Source organism: Gymnoscopelus braueri (assembly GCF_963280865.1).
Source record: "Gymnoscopelus braueri genome assembly, chromosome: 7".
Taxonomy (NCBI): Eukaryota; Metazoa; Chordata; class Actinopteri; order Myctophiformes; family Myctophidae; genus Gymnoscopelus; species Gymnoscopelus braueri.
In genome coordinates, this window is record NC_137608.1 from 16993117 (window position 1) to 17008116 (window position 15000).

General features: G+C 40.8%; 2 protein-coding genes across 2 annotated transcripts in view; one reads left to right on the top strand and one right to left on the bottom strand.

The window, feature by feature from the left end:
- LOC308088039 (nuclear receptor subfamily 5 group A member 2-like) overlaps window positions 1–2606 on the top strand; it is a gene marked incomplete at both ends in the record, with an annotated part of 16286 nt that extends 13680 nt beyond the window's left edge. The window contains one exon of the mRNA XM_080432377.1: window positions 2353–2606. Within this exon, the coding sequence (XP_080288503.1) occupies window positions 2353–2606 (254 nt within the window). The remainder of the gene's footprint in view (window positions 1–2352) is intronic.
- A 7481-nt stretch (window positions 2607–10087) lies between these two features.
- Window positions 10088–15000, bottom strand: part of adgrd2 (adhesion G protein-coupled receptor D2) — a gene marked incomplete at its 3' end in the record, with an annotated part of 29974 nt that continues 25061 nt past the window's right edge. Inside the window, exons 19-24 of the mRNA XM_080433494.1 lie at window positions 13831–13872; window positions 13620–13673; window positions 12863–13010; window positions 11293–11351; window positions 11004–11034; window positions 10088–10104 (exon numbers count right to left, since the gene is read on the bottom strand). Of these exons, the coding sequence (XP_080289620.1) occupies window positions 10088–10104; window positions 11004–11034; window positions 11293–11351; window positions 12863–13010; window positions 13620–13673; window positions 13831–13872 (351 nt within the window). The remainder of the gene's footprint in view (window positions 10105–11003; window positions 11035–11292; window positions 11352–12862; window positions 13011–13619; window positions 13674–13830; window positions 13873–15000) is intronic.

Consider the following 15000-nt stretch of genomic DNA (forward strand, 5'->3'; position numbering starts at 1 on the left):
GATTATGTCCAAACCTCACCCAAATTTGTACACCAAATCTCTGTAGTAGTCATGTGATCAAGATGTATCTGTCAGATTTCCCATATTCAATTCCAATTATATGATTGCCTTACAAACTTTGCGAGAGGGGCCCATTTTGCACAAAATGCCACAACCGCTGGGCCGATCAGTGAGAAACTTTGAACGCACACTCCCAGTAGGCCAAGGAAGAACCTCCACCCCAAATGTTTCAAATCATGATGGTTCCCTGTCATCTATGGTGCTTCCTATGGTGCTTCCCTGTCTTCTATGGTGCTTCCTATGGTGCTTCCCTGTCATCTATGGTGATTCTATGGTGCTTCCTGTCATCTATGGTGCTTCCTATGGTGCTTCCCTGTCTTCTATGGTGCTTCCCTGTCTTCTATGGTGCTTCCCTGTCATCTATGGTGCTTCCTATGGTACTTCACTGTCATTTATGGTGCTTCTCAGGTTGCTTCCCTGTCTTCTATGGTGCTTCCTATGGTGCTTCCCTGTCATCTATGGTGATTTTATGGTGCTTCCCTGTCATCTATGGTGCTTCCCTGTCATCTATGGTGCTTCCTATGGTGCTTCACTGTCATCTATGGTGCTTCCCTGTCATCTATGGTGCTTCCTATGCTTCCCTGTCATCTATTGTGCTTCCTATGGTACTTCCCTGTCATCTATGGTGCTTCCTATGGTGCTTCCCTGTCATCTATGATACTTCCTATGGTGCTTCCCTGTCATCTATGGTGCTTCCTTGTCATCTATGGTGCTTCCTATGGTGCTTCCTATGGTGCTTCAACATTTCAATCCATGGTGAAGCTTCATCAGGTCAATCTTTCCTCTAGTGCCACCATTAATAATAATAATTTAGGCCCCACTTCTTTGGGGTATTTAGGCCAAAAGAGTCCATGTCTGTTACTAATGATGGTAGCCTATACTGTTCACAATATGTGTATAATCTTTCCGTGAATATTATTATGGTATGAGTGCAAAGCTCTAAGGATGGCAATGTCTGTTTTAGTTGGTTTCTTTGTTTTTTTTTTACATAGTCTTGACATATAAACATGTCTAGTATCTGCCTATTCCTGAGAGGCATCTCAAGACTGTCAGTCATTTGTCCACAAGAAATTTGGAATAAAGCACAACTCTTATTTCCCAGGGCATATAAAAAGAGAGTGCATTATTCTGGGATTGGGTTTCAACTTTCAATTATTTGTTCGTGATTCAAATTGATTAATTGTTCATTCACGCCTGTTGGGAAAGAAGAGGTTATCAGTGTGGAGCTTATATTTGTGGACTGCATCTTCAATATTTTCCAAAAACTACGGTTGAGGTTTAAATGTAAAGATGCATTTGGCTCAACGAGGGTACATTGACATACTGATGCTATCTTTTGACGGCATTTGAATAGCAATACTGACAATATTAATGGCATAAATGATCATATAATTTGCAGTATCTATTTATCTGGGAGGTTGTAAGTGTTTACAACCTCCCAGATAAATAGTCATTTCTGGGGTTGACAAAAGGCAACATTAACAAAGACTACCTCTCCCATTGTCCACTAATGGCATTAAAAAAGAAAAGCGTAATGGATGGGTCTATCATTCGATTGCATGGACCTACATTCATGCTGTGGCTTGTACATATGGGAGAGAGCATAGATGTGGCTTTGCCCAGATTCCCAGAAGTGATTGCTATTTAGCGGCAGAAAAGCAGGGAACAAAGACCTTTTGAACGATGAGAGCACTTGGCTGAGGCAGGAAATATTTGTCGTCTTTGCCGTCGGTTTCTTTGCTCTGCCTCTCGCTCCCTCGTCTTCGGAGTCAGGTTTGTCAGGGGTAATTTAATTGCCCTTAAGCAGTTTGAAAAGATGATTCAGAACGTTGATTCTAAACATTTAATTACTGCATGAATGGAGTCTCCTGGCAGGACTCAGCTGATGCTGAATACAAGACCACTGGCGTGTCAGCTTATTGTTACCCTTATGCTCACTGCAGCACACAAATACATTTTACATTGTGCACTGTTTGCACACGCACGCACGCACGCTCGCTCGCAAGCACGCACGCAAGCACACATGCAGGCACGCACGCACGCACAGCTATAAGATAGAAAAACACAAATATTATCAGTCAATGTATTGAATTTGACATTTTCAGAGAGTGCTTTCTTGAGAACCTTTCATTATGCTCATAATGAAACTATTATATTATAACTATATGTTTCCTTTCCTTTGTGTCTGTCTGTGTGCGTCTGTGCCTTCATTGTTTGCGTCCCTACCTATGTGTATATGTATCTACATGTCTGCCTCGTCTCGCCTGTACACGTCCGCTTATATCTTTGCAGACGTGAAGCTGTTGGAGAACCAGGCGTTTGTGGAAGGCGTCCAGGAGCAGGTGAACAGCGCGCTGCTGGAGTACACCCTCTCCGGCTACCCCCAGTTCCAGGAGAAGTTCTGCCAGGTGGTTCTGCATCTCACCGAGCTGCGTGCCCTCAGCACCCAGGCCGAAGACTACCTGTGCTACATGCACCTGAGCGGAGAGGTACCCTGCAACAACCTGCTCATTGAGATGATGCATGCCAAAAGAGCCTGCGTGTGAGGACAGAGAGAGACACACACACACACACACACACACACACACATACACACATACACACACATACACACGCACGCACACGCATACTCCTTTAATCCATTAAAACCGGGAACGCATCTGTGTCATTTTAAGATTTCTTTGGCTATTCAAAAAATAGCAGATATACAAGCTCATAGCGTGGCACCGAGTGCTGCGCTACGAGCTTGTAGATCTGCTATTTTTTTTAAATAATCTTTGAATATATATATATATGTTTTAAAGCAAAACATTTTTATCTCCGATCTGTGCTTCAGGGGGGGGGTCCCTGGAACAACATATTTTGAGATGGGGGTCCGTGGCCAAATGCATTTTGGGGGTCCTTGACATGGAAAAGTTGGAGCACCACTGGCATGGCAACATACTGTTATGATTTAGAAATGTTGCCGCGGACCCCCCATCTCAAATTATTTTGTTCCAGGGACCCCCCAGAAACATAGATTTGAGTTACAGATGTTCGCTTTAAAAAATATTTAAAAAAAATCTAAGATTTGCAAAAATGTTCTAGATTTTTTTTAAATAGCAGATCTAGTGCCGCGCTACAAGCTTATATATCTGCTGTTTTTGAATAGCCAAAGAAATCTAAAATGACAGAGATGCGTTCCTGGATTGAATGGGTTAATGCTTGTGTGTGTGTGTGTGTGTGTGTGTGTGTGCTGTGTGCTGTGTGCGCATGTGCGCGCATATTAGAGTGAGAGAGAAATGACAATTGACTCTGTGGAGGCAGTGGGGCTGTGTGTGAGCTGCTGCTAGTTTTGCAGGTTCAATCAATTGATCTTTTTTGTCTGGTTTCGTTGGGGTCAGTTCCTGTACAGTACGATAGAAACATAACGAGTTTGAGAATTATAAGGTTCCATCTGCTTTCAGTGTAGTTTTGAGATACCGAACCCTTAGTAAGCAAAGCTAATATTGTACTATGTTTTATGTTACCTTTTTTATAGTCCACTTATGTAACTTTTTTTTTTTATGTAACTTTTTAGCCCCCCCCCCTCCTGTAAAGACCTGATTGTACAGTAACTTTATGTGAACTCAATTTTGAACAAAATGTCAGATGGAACCTCATAATCTCAAGGCTGTGACATTATTCGGGATTCTTTGTAGGAAAACGGGCTTCAAAATGGATGACATTCTTCAGTCTTGTCAAATAACTAAATATGTCTCACTTCAGCACTTGTCCTTTTTGTTACCAACCTTACAGAACCCTACCTTAAGATGAACACGTATATACAGTTCAGCATCATTTTTGTTTAATCTGTTTAGATGTTAATATATTGATATATCAAAGCCACACATGTTTACGAGAGCACATTCTTATTCACTTAATCATCTGACTCTTTGATGTGTTTTGCCAAGAAAACGAGGGAGCGAATGAAGACACACACGCGCACGCGCACGCGCGCACACACACACACACACACACACACACACACACACACACACACACACACACACACACACACACACACACACACACACACACACACACACACACACACACACACACACACACACACACACACACACAGAGAGAGAGTAGAGAGAGAGAGAGAGAGAGAGCACATGCAACCAGGCAAGGCAGAGCGAGAGAGATGGAGGGAATGGGAGAGAAGAGACAGACTGATGGAAAGCAATAGAGAGAGTGTGTGTGTGTGTGTGTGTGTGTGTGTGTGTGTGTGTGTGTGTGTGTGTGTGTGTGTGTGTGTGTGTGTGTGTGTGTGTGTGTGTGTGTGTGTGAGAGAGAGAGAGAGAGAGAGAGAGAGAGAGAGAGAGAGAGAGAGAGAGAGAGAGAGAAGCACAGCGTAGTGTATTCTGTGTGGGAGAGAATGAAAGGAAGCCATCTCTTGGCCAGACCACTGAGGGAGTGCAGCAGAGGGGAGAGGGAGGTGAAGCTATGAAAAAATAAAATAACATAAAAGATACATTAGATACATCATCAACATGTGTGAACGGAGAGGAGAGAAATGATCAACAAAGACACAGCTGTGTCCTTTATTAAGCAGAATGCCAAAGGCAAATATTGGTAAGTGTTTGTCCTTCAGTTTTCACCAAGAAGCCACCCAAGCCTAAAAGAGGAGGGGCAGATAGTAGGGTCAGTGACAAGACGATGGACAGGTTCCAAGAGCCCTTTTTTTAATCCGCTCACACCGTGAGGGAAAACATGTATCCGGCCATGCATGGAACAGAACCACATTTCCCACTGAATCCTGACTTATACTTCATTGTACGGCGGTGTTGTTGCGCCAAAAATAGCCGCGCTATACAAGCTTTCTGAAGATTGATTTGATTTGAATAGCTTATTATTCCCCACTGGGGAAATTCAGTTTCGTCATCACCCAGCTGACGGCTGCTCAGATGAATATGATGAGTGCTGTGGGGGGAGTAGATAGGGGTTAGGTGTCTTGCTCAGGGACACTTCGACACATAGACTGGGGGCCGGGACGGCAGGCAAACCGGTGACCTTCTCATTACGAGACTGCCTCTCTGCCCACGGCCGTCCCCAAAAGCAAAAAGCTCAATCTAAAAAACGTAGAGAGCTTTGTAGATATGTGGCACGCTACACTGTCATACGATGAAGTATAAATTAGGCATGAGAATGGAAGCTCTTAAAAAGAATTATGGTTCCAGACTGGTTTCAGTCTCCATTGCATGATGGTGTTGCTTGCCGAAAAGAACTGATTTCAGTTCTCCAATCAATTCTTGTTGTCAAGCGACGCCATTGTACTACGGAGTACAATTTGGCTTTAGAATAGATAAAGCACAGCGGCTAAAAGGGATTAAATGTACTACTACATGCTTCTACTTTGGGGACAAGACACATTTGTGTTACTGCTCTGCATAACCTTCTTAATAACAATGTATGTTGTGGCAAACTGTTTTGTTATGGATATGTGTTGAACATTTAACACTAAACGCAAACACTCGTAGCTATATTATGTTGAAGATGACATGTCATTTTGTAAGAGCACATCAGCCACAGAGATTCTAGAATAATTATACCATTAAATATGATACATGTTTAATCACTGAGAATAATTTGGAAACACGACAAAGCAATCTTAAAGGTGGTGTATGTTTTTGTAAAAAAAAGGTAAAAATGTAAACCCCCTAAATATAGCAATCATTCATTGCTAGTGTTCAATAACAGGGATCTCCCCATCTCTTTAGTAAACAGAAAATACATTTTCAGGTCGGGACAACAATATTGTACAATCAGGAGAGAGAACCATACAAAGATTTCAAACATCACTTACAATTCTGCTCATTTATATCCTGATTCCTGTGTCCTGAATGAGTTTACTAAAGAGCTGTAGAGACAGGGAGACTCCTGTTACTGAACTCTATACTCTACTCTAAGTTATATAATACTCATTAAACTAAATAATATAATTTACACCCCCTTTAACCACATGAACCCTATAGCGTACTTATTCTGGGCATGTCATAATAGGCAAGCATTCTGAAAAAATGGCCGACCAACAAGCTCAGCTCAGCTTGTAGAGACGCTATTTTTGGTAAAGGCAAAAAGGATGGGGCCCAAGTACAGATCCCCTGGGGTCAACAAAGTATATATAGGGTTTAAGTGGTTAAAGCAGTGCTGTTATTTGTATTATTGTGCAGTTGAGGCATCGCACAGTGGCCATTCCGGGGTCATACCTATGTTCCCCGGACCTATGTTCCCCCACTAAGGTTATGGTTAGGGTTAGGTTTAGGTTAGGTCCTATATTCCCCGCTCTCCTAGGAAAGCGGGGAACATAGAACCTGGGGAACATAGAACCTGGGGAACATAGGTACGGTCCCGCTATTCCAATCATTCTTCTGTACTCCATTACTTGGCAGGGTCAGTCATTTCAGCTTGTCGTAGACAATCACTCCACCTGCCTTAACTCAAAGTTGGCCTGGGGATACCGTCGTCACCTCGGTTTTATAATGAAGACACTAATGTTCGTTATCACCCTGTACAGAATATTTATATTGTGAAGTGAATATCACATTGTGAGAAAAAGACCAACTTCAACACAGGCAAATGTATCTGTTTTTATGTTAATAGTCAGAATGCTACTATTGTGAAACTGTTTCACTTGATATTGCCTTTGTTAGTTTTATCTTTTATTTTTTTGCTCTTTGCTTTTGAATTATTTTCCTGTGAGTTGACAGTCCTTTACTTGTCCTTGTGCTTTTCTCAACAGAAAGAGAAAGTGACCAAATTATTTTGTTTGTCTTTTAAATATATTTTATTGTAATAGCTTCAAACCAATAAAATTCAATGAAGTAAAACACCACTGTGTTGGTGATTATTGTCAAACCGTTTAGCAGTTTTTGTACACAAATGATAAATTCAGGTATATACAGAATAATCCAGTGACATGTCTTGTCTACTGTGTGCAGGGATGTATAACCTACAATGGAACCTAGATGTAAATGTAATTCATACATTATGAATATGAAAACTTCTATACCAAAATACAAAACATGACATTCAATATATCTAAAATATAATCTGTCCGCAAAGTGTTCATTTCTTCAGCCAAGGACATGAGCAATTATTAAGTACCATCAATTGTTTTAATTTAGGGTTTGTTTTGTATAATTTTACAAGTTGGCATCACTGTCATGTCAATGGCTATTTCATTCCAGGTGTAAACACCCCCATTTTAGAAATGTGATTCCTAATTCATCAAAAGAAAACAAAGCTAAATTCATAATTAGCTAACTTTTTTTATTCATTTTTTTTACATACTGTAGCAACCAGCTGTTTGTTTTTTGAAACATTACGCAGTAATAAAAACATTCTAAATGATATATTTGTGTTGTGAAAGGAAACCCTTCTTAGACCACAGCAGGACATTAGAACAGCTTACATTTTTCTTCTTCTGTATTTTACAATGTAATATACATATTCATAGGCTAATATTCATTTGCCAGGACAGTTACAGTATGTGTACAACACCAACAGAAGAACAAGGCGGACGACCTCTGCCGAGCATCTACAGAGATTCAACATGTAGCAAGCATTTGTGAATAATGGCTCTTAGTTGAGAGTGCATCCCTCCCTCAGGAAAGATAGGGAACAGCCAAAATGGCTGCTGGCTAGTTCTATAATTGAAGGAGGAAAAGGCCTGGGGAGCCTGCCAAACACAGTTCTCCACATCAAGCCCTGCTGGCTGCAGCCATGAGCCTGATTTAGATTTCGCCCATAGAACGAAGTCACTCGCTGTAAATAGCTGGTCATAGCAGTGGTGGCCATTTTATGGTGCCACAGATAGAAAACCCATTAATTTTTCCCAGAGACTTATTTACCGTATATAAATTATGTTAAGCCTGGAACCAAGTCACCCAGGCTCCACCGGTGAATCATGACCATAACACATTTTATTCTGTCTCAAAACATATTTGAAAATGTATTAAATACAGTAGCTATAATATAATAAAATATTCAAATATTTTTTGACACAGAATCAAATGTTTTATGGTTATGATTCACCAGGAGCCTGGATGGCTTGGTTCCAGGCTTAAAATAATTTATATAAATATTTTCGGAAATATCTATGGGAAAAAAGTATGGGTTTTCTATCTGCGGCACCACAAAATGGCCGCCACTGCTATGCCCTATAAGTTAGCACACGGTAGCATGAGATGACAAACTGGTGATAGGATGACTTTAATATGTACACGTTCTTTCTGAAATGAAGAAATATCAGCACATGTGTTGTCGTCGCTGATGCTAACCATCTGCTTCTCTACACTGACAACATTATGTTGCTGTCTGGTCACAGTCGAACTACGAGGCTCAACGCAGATGTTCAGGGTTCGATTTGCTGGGGGCAGGGGGGTATAATCCATGCCTCTTCTTTTGATATACCCCTCTGGTCACCCATTTTTATCGTTGGGGGAGATACTTTTATCCCATCTTCTGGTTTCTCAGACTGAATTAAACACATGAATTTCCTTTTGGGAAATATGATATACGTTTGATATTTATGTTTAATTTATAATATCAAAATGTTACATTTTAATGACAAAATAAAATGTATGTTAACCACATTAACCATGGCCCTATTTTTTTGGCAAATTAGTATTTTTGGACAAATGTATTTTTGGACAAGGTCACAACACGTCATCATGACACATGAGCTTGTATATCAGCTGTTTTAGCTATTTGTAGCACGAAGAATCATATAGGGCATAAGTGGTTAAGAAAATTCCCCCTCCCCCCTTTTTTTTCTTTTTTTTTTTTACAAATTGAGCCCTGATCATACATGAGTAACATGTAAAATATTGACAAACAACAAAAGGATTTGAGTCAAGGAAGCATTACGAGTTACATTTTACTATGTGGTGCAATGGGACATTTACCGTACATTGGTTCATTTCAAGGACCCCCAAATTGATATGTATTTGGCCGCAGACCCCCATCTGAAAATGTTTTGTGCCAGCAACCCCCACATGAGAGTAGATTTGTGCTGTTAAAAATGTAGATCTACAAGCTCACAATGCGTCACATTATTGACACATTGATTGTGAGCTTGTAGAATAGCCAAAGTATAAAATAGGTTTAAAATGGTTAAACTGATTTTAAAGCTTGATAATGGTCGTTGATGACTTTTATGTCATTTGCTGCGGACCCCCCGTGGACCCCCTCAAGGGCCCCTGGGGTTCCCCGGACCCCACTTTGAGAACCACTGCTGTACACCTCCAGGTTGCTGGTTCAATTCTCTCCTCTGAATCGTGTAGCAGCTGATTCAAACACTCAATCCAAACAGAGAGAGAGAGAGAGAGATTGAGAGAGAGAGCTTTGGCTATGCTCTCCTAATACGGTGTGTGTGTGTGCATGTGCATGTGCATGTGCGTGTGTGTGTGTGTGTGTGTGTGTGTGTGTGTGTGTGTATGTGTGTGTGTGTGTGTGTGTGTGTGTGTGTGTGTGTGTGTGTGTGTGGCCCTGAAGGGCCTGCTGTCAACCATCAATCACACTCCAAATAACCTGTGCTGTGTTTGTGTGTGTGTGTTGTGTCTGTGCTCATGTTTGTTTGGACACATGCTTGCACTTGAGTAACACACACAGGGATTGTGCGTTGTACTGTACATTTGCCACACATAGGATGGTACCACAGTATTCTGTGGTCCCATCCTTTACCGCGTTAAATACAGAATATTTACACTGACTATCCAGCATCCACTGAGTCTCCAGTCGGTCTGCGATTCAGCAACCTGTGGTAAAAAAATAAAAAAATAGAAATTATAAGCATTACTAGGTGCCGCTCAGAAAGCTTACAATCCTCATCCATTAACCAGTTAAGCCCCACAGTATTGTCTGATGACAAATTGTGAAAATGGCCATCTACAAGCTAACATGTTATTTTCAAAGACGATCTTTAGATTTTTATGTTTGTTTATGAATGTTTTTGCCCAAAATTGGTACGCTAGGTTGAAAGTGGTTTAATGTTTTCACATCAGCGTGAGAGCATGTCTAACAGAGAGACGTACAGACAGAGGGAGAATGAGAGAGAGGGTGAGAGAGAGAGCAGGTGTTTGAGTGGTTAATGCCTAATAGGCTGAATAGCTAGCCCTGTCTATCCTGATGGGGGGGATGAACTTCTGTTTTGTTTTGGTGGTCGACAATGGACGACAAGCACCACTGAAACACCTTTCATCAGACGCCGGACAAAGAGGGGAAAACATTTAGCAAATCCATTACAAACTGCTCTCCTGATGCTACTGGGCCAATTTGGAAGCAATTTAAAATGACTTAGCCTTTTAGATACAGGGACCATCTGTTGCTAACCGCGGTGCTTTACAAATAATAAAAGAAAGTGCCGTAATTCACACAAAATGCTGAACACCAAATTGATAAATGGAGATCACTTAAGGAATAAATGGACCTATTGTAGATCTTCACATGCATCGGCTAATTCCCTTAGCTCCGTAACACGTCCCTATTATATTACACAATGTTTCACGACAAACGAGAATATTAATTCGTCTGCAGTCTTAGATTATATTACTCGGTGTACTCGGTGGTTTTAACTTGTTGTAATGATGATAGGTTGAGTTTAAGTCGTTTCCACAATCATTGTTGCTTTAACAACCACTGCACAATGCCTGAATGCAAATGTAATTCTCATTATCAAGCCACTCCTTATCTTTCGTTATTGAGTCTACCTGATGTTCTGTATGCTGATGCTCTAATAATAAAAACTTGAACCCATGATATTATTTATGACCATTTCACCAGCAACGGTTTGAGCTACGCTATGCTCTTTACTGATGGCAAAGATGTTGGTCTTGTTAATTCCCACTGGTGCATCATTTATACCTTGGACTACTCAACCATGTGAACCTTACTTAGTGATGATATAATAACAGTACCTGACGGCTTGAAACCAGTAAGCTCAACCACCTGGAAAAAATAGAAAACACACACACACACACACACACACACACACACACACACACACACACACACACACACACACACACACACACACACACACACACACACACACACACACACACACACACACACACACACACACACACACACACACACACACACACACAGACAGAGTTATATCACAAGATTCAGCTGTGTCATCGACAGAACATTTCTCTGCAACGTTACATTGTGCAACTTTCACATTGAGATTGTCACACTCACTTGGTTTGTAGAAACTGGTTTAAAGGAGAAGCTCACAAAGCTCTCCTGTCTGAAACTCTCTGAAAGACAAATATATACCAAATGAGGAAAGACAACAATACATATCGTAAGTAAATAATAATAATACTTAAATACAAAAATAGATAATTTTGGGAAACTGTATTGTGGTTAAACCCAAAGCAATATGTACTACGTTTGCATGTACATGACCCAAGGAATAAAGTGTAAAGAAACTGTGTTTCAATGATTTGGGTAAACCTTTTGAATTTTTGGCGCCCCCTAGGGGTACAAGTCAAATAGCTTTTGATAGTACACTCGATTGAGGCTCCTTGATATGTGATCCACATTTATGTTCAGAAGTTATGGCGGCTTTTGTAAAATATGCTCCTCCCACAAAATTCAGAAGCTTTTTTTTGTTGCAAACACGCACGCAAGCACGCACACACACACACACACACACACAGGCTCTAAGGAGTTTTGGTGTCAAATTGACACCAAAACTCCGGTTATGTTGGACTCAAGATACAAGCATTTCATAACACCTGACAGTTGCAAGGACAATGTTATCATTAATTAGATATGCAGTTTCTGTAAATATTATTGTAAATAGACATGTCACATAGACATACGTAAGTACTATAGGCAACCACACCAATAAACTTTATATATGTAGTGACTTTCTTAAACAAATGAGTTTACAAAGTGCAAAATGTATACAATAGATTAAAAGGACATGATAAAAGCAAATAAAAGGAGCTAAAAGGCTAAAAGTTTACAAAAAATAAAAAAGCTAGTCTAAACAAAGTTTTCAGGTGTGACCTAATGTTTATATTACAACATGAACACGGAGGCACACACAAAAATGCCTTTGAATAATAAGAGAGAATAATGTGAGAGTGGCAAAAAAAACACAATGAAACAAGTTAATCTAGGATCCCTTCTGAGTCCCTAACATTATGAATCCTTGGTATGAATATATTGTTATGTACGGTATGTAGTAGTAACAGTAGCAACAGCAGCAGCAGCAGCATTAGTAATAGTAGCAGTTGTAGTAGTCCTACTATAAAATTAGGAAACCTGTATCTGTCACTGTGTCCTCATCCATTTCTCTCCTCAGTGGGTTGACCAGTTGATCTGAACTTGCACAGGGGCATTAATCATTGGCATATGAAGAGAGTGACAAAGACAATTTTTCACTTTTCCCACATTTAAAGGAGTAGTTCACCCACAAAATGACTTATTTTCTATCAATGTGTAATTGATAGAAAATAAGTTGATAGAGTCGATTCCTGAGCCAATAATTTGATGACCAGCGGAGTCGACTCAATTGAGTCTCCTACTGAGCAGCCACCCGGTCATCGAATTATTAGCTCAGCAATCCGACAAAAACTAAAAAAAATCAAGGGGTGTGTAATTCATAGAAAATAAGTAATTATTTTGGGTGAACTACTCCTTTAAGCTGTTTATCTAGTTTTTGTGAGTGGTCCTCGCAGGCTATGGGATTCGATGTCGTGGTTGCGGTGGGTGGAAATGGCGGGGTATGGACTAGTAGCAGTAGTAGTGGTAATACCGTTCTTGATCACCAGGGAGGTTGAGGTAGAGCTGCGGAGTCCAGAGGTATCACTGGTCTCAGGACTAGAGGGAGCAGGAACACTGTGGCCCCAGGACATGGCCGGGGCCTTCTGGGACGGCAGGAAACTGATGGGCTGAGAACAGTTCTGGAATAATACATGACAATCTAATCAGGTTGAAGCACAAATACAAGGCTGGTATTCATTAAACCAGAGGTTCTCAAACCTTTTCATGTCGAGGACCCACAAAATTATATGTTTTTGGCCACGGACCCCCATCTCAAAATGTTTTGTTCCAGGGACCCCCAGAAGCAAAGATTTGTGCACATTTTCAGGATTTTTCAAAACTATCAGATCTACAAGCTCATAGCCAAAGTATGAATAGCCAACGTATACAATAATGGTTAAAGTGGTTAAAATGATTGTGACGCTATATTAACTCATTTAGCTGGGGACCCCCTGGTACCCCGCCAAGGACCCCTGGGGGTCCCCGGACCCCACTTTGAGAACATTAAACAACAAAGACAGACAGTCTAACAGTACACTAGGGTAGAATATTTGGATACATGTTTGCATATTCAGGAATTCAGTTCTCAAAGTGGGGTCCAGGGAACCTCAGGGTTCCTTTAGGGGTTTCCAAATGGACCCCTGCAGGTCTGTAACTCTGAGAGTGTACAAATCTGGTTCCATTTGAACACTCTCAGAGTTACGGGGGAATGATGAATATGAGGATGGTTGTATGTTTTTTACTCTCACCGTGAAAGATAAGGCTTTCCTCTTTTCTTTGATCCTCTTTATGGCATTCCTCACCTGAGAGAGAGAGAGAGGGGCAGGTTTAACACCCACTGGTATGTTAAGACTGTACTATTGTTCACAGGAACACATGCCATACAATCGAAACAAAAACAATACATTCTGATGTTCAGTAAATACAGTGGCCAAGACAACGGTTTGAAAGTCCTCCTACCTCACTATTGTAAACTGCATACACCAGAAATATGTACAGGCCCTGTTGAGAGATGGAAAACAATAAAACATTGTAAAAAAAAATCAGAGTTGGAAGTGTTAGAAGCTGTTTGAAAACATATTGAACTATTAGATACCATATTATTATAATCCTGTTATTTTGTACACCTGCAAAATGTACAGGCAAACACCCTTTCTACCATACCTGATAGGTGAGGCTACTGTATGTTGATACAAATTAATCTTAACGCATGCATATGCAGATATGAGAAAATATACTGTGTATATCATAATTCAATTCAATTTCAATTCTTCAACTTCATTTCAGACTAAAAGACAGGATACGATATAGAATGAATTGCACGAAGTTGCATATTATTTGCACACAAAACACATGACATTGCTTAAGACACACATCGGTGTCCCACAAACACAGACAACTGTGCCAAAGTCTCCACAACATACAGTAACAGAGTGGCAGCCATGTGGCACTGAACCCAATGTATGTTTAACCAGATAGCCAGCATAAAACAAATTATACATGATTTCTTAAAACAGCATGTAAGGTATTGATGTGCAGCTGCACACATTTCAGTTGCACAACACCAGCCTAATTGAAGCTGTGCCCAGTATCTTTGTATCTGTGTGTGGCTCAACACAATTCCTAGACTTGTGGATGCAGGGCAGCGAAACAGAATGAACACAGACCTGGTTTAGCCCAGTGTTTTAGCCCAGTGTTTCTCAACCTTTTCTGGATCAGGGCCCACTTGAAAATCTTGAAAGCATTCGAGGCCCACCCACCTTACATTTTCAGAGCATAGTATATTTCAAGTTCTAATCGGTATCACTATGAAAACATGTTTCAAAGGTTTCAAGAAAAAGATACCACGATAATCGTTTTTATATATTAACGTTATATTATCAAATCCTAGTGTTTTGGCAATTATTTGGGGGCCCCACTTGCAATACAGTCGCTGGCCCCGCCAGTGGGCCCCCGGCCCACAGGTTAAGAGGCACTGGTTTAGCCCCGCCCCCTGGCTGGGGGTACTCCTTAGTTGCAGGGTGGAAGACTCCTACTGTAGCCTTATCGGCCCCCAGATGGACACCCACAGTAAATCTAAATTAACTAGCTGCCCCGCGGGGGTCACCCAAGGGCTAGCTCATCCTGATT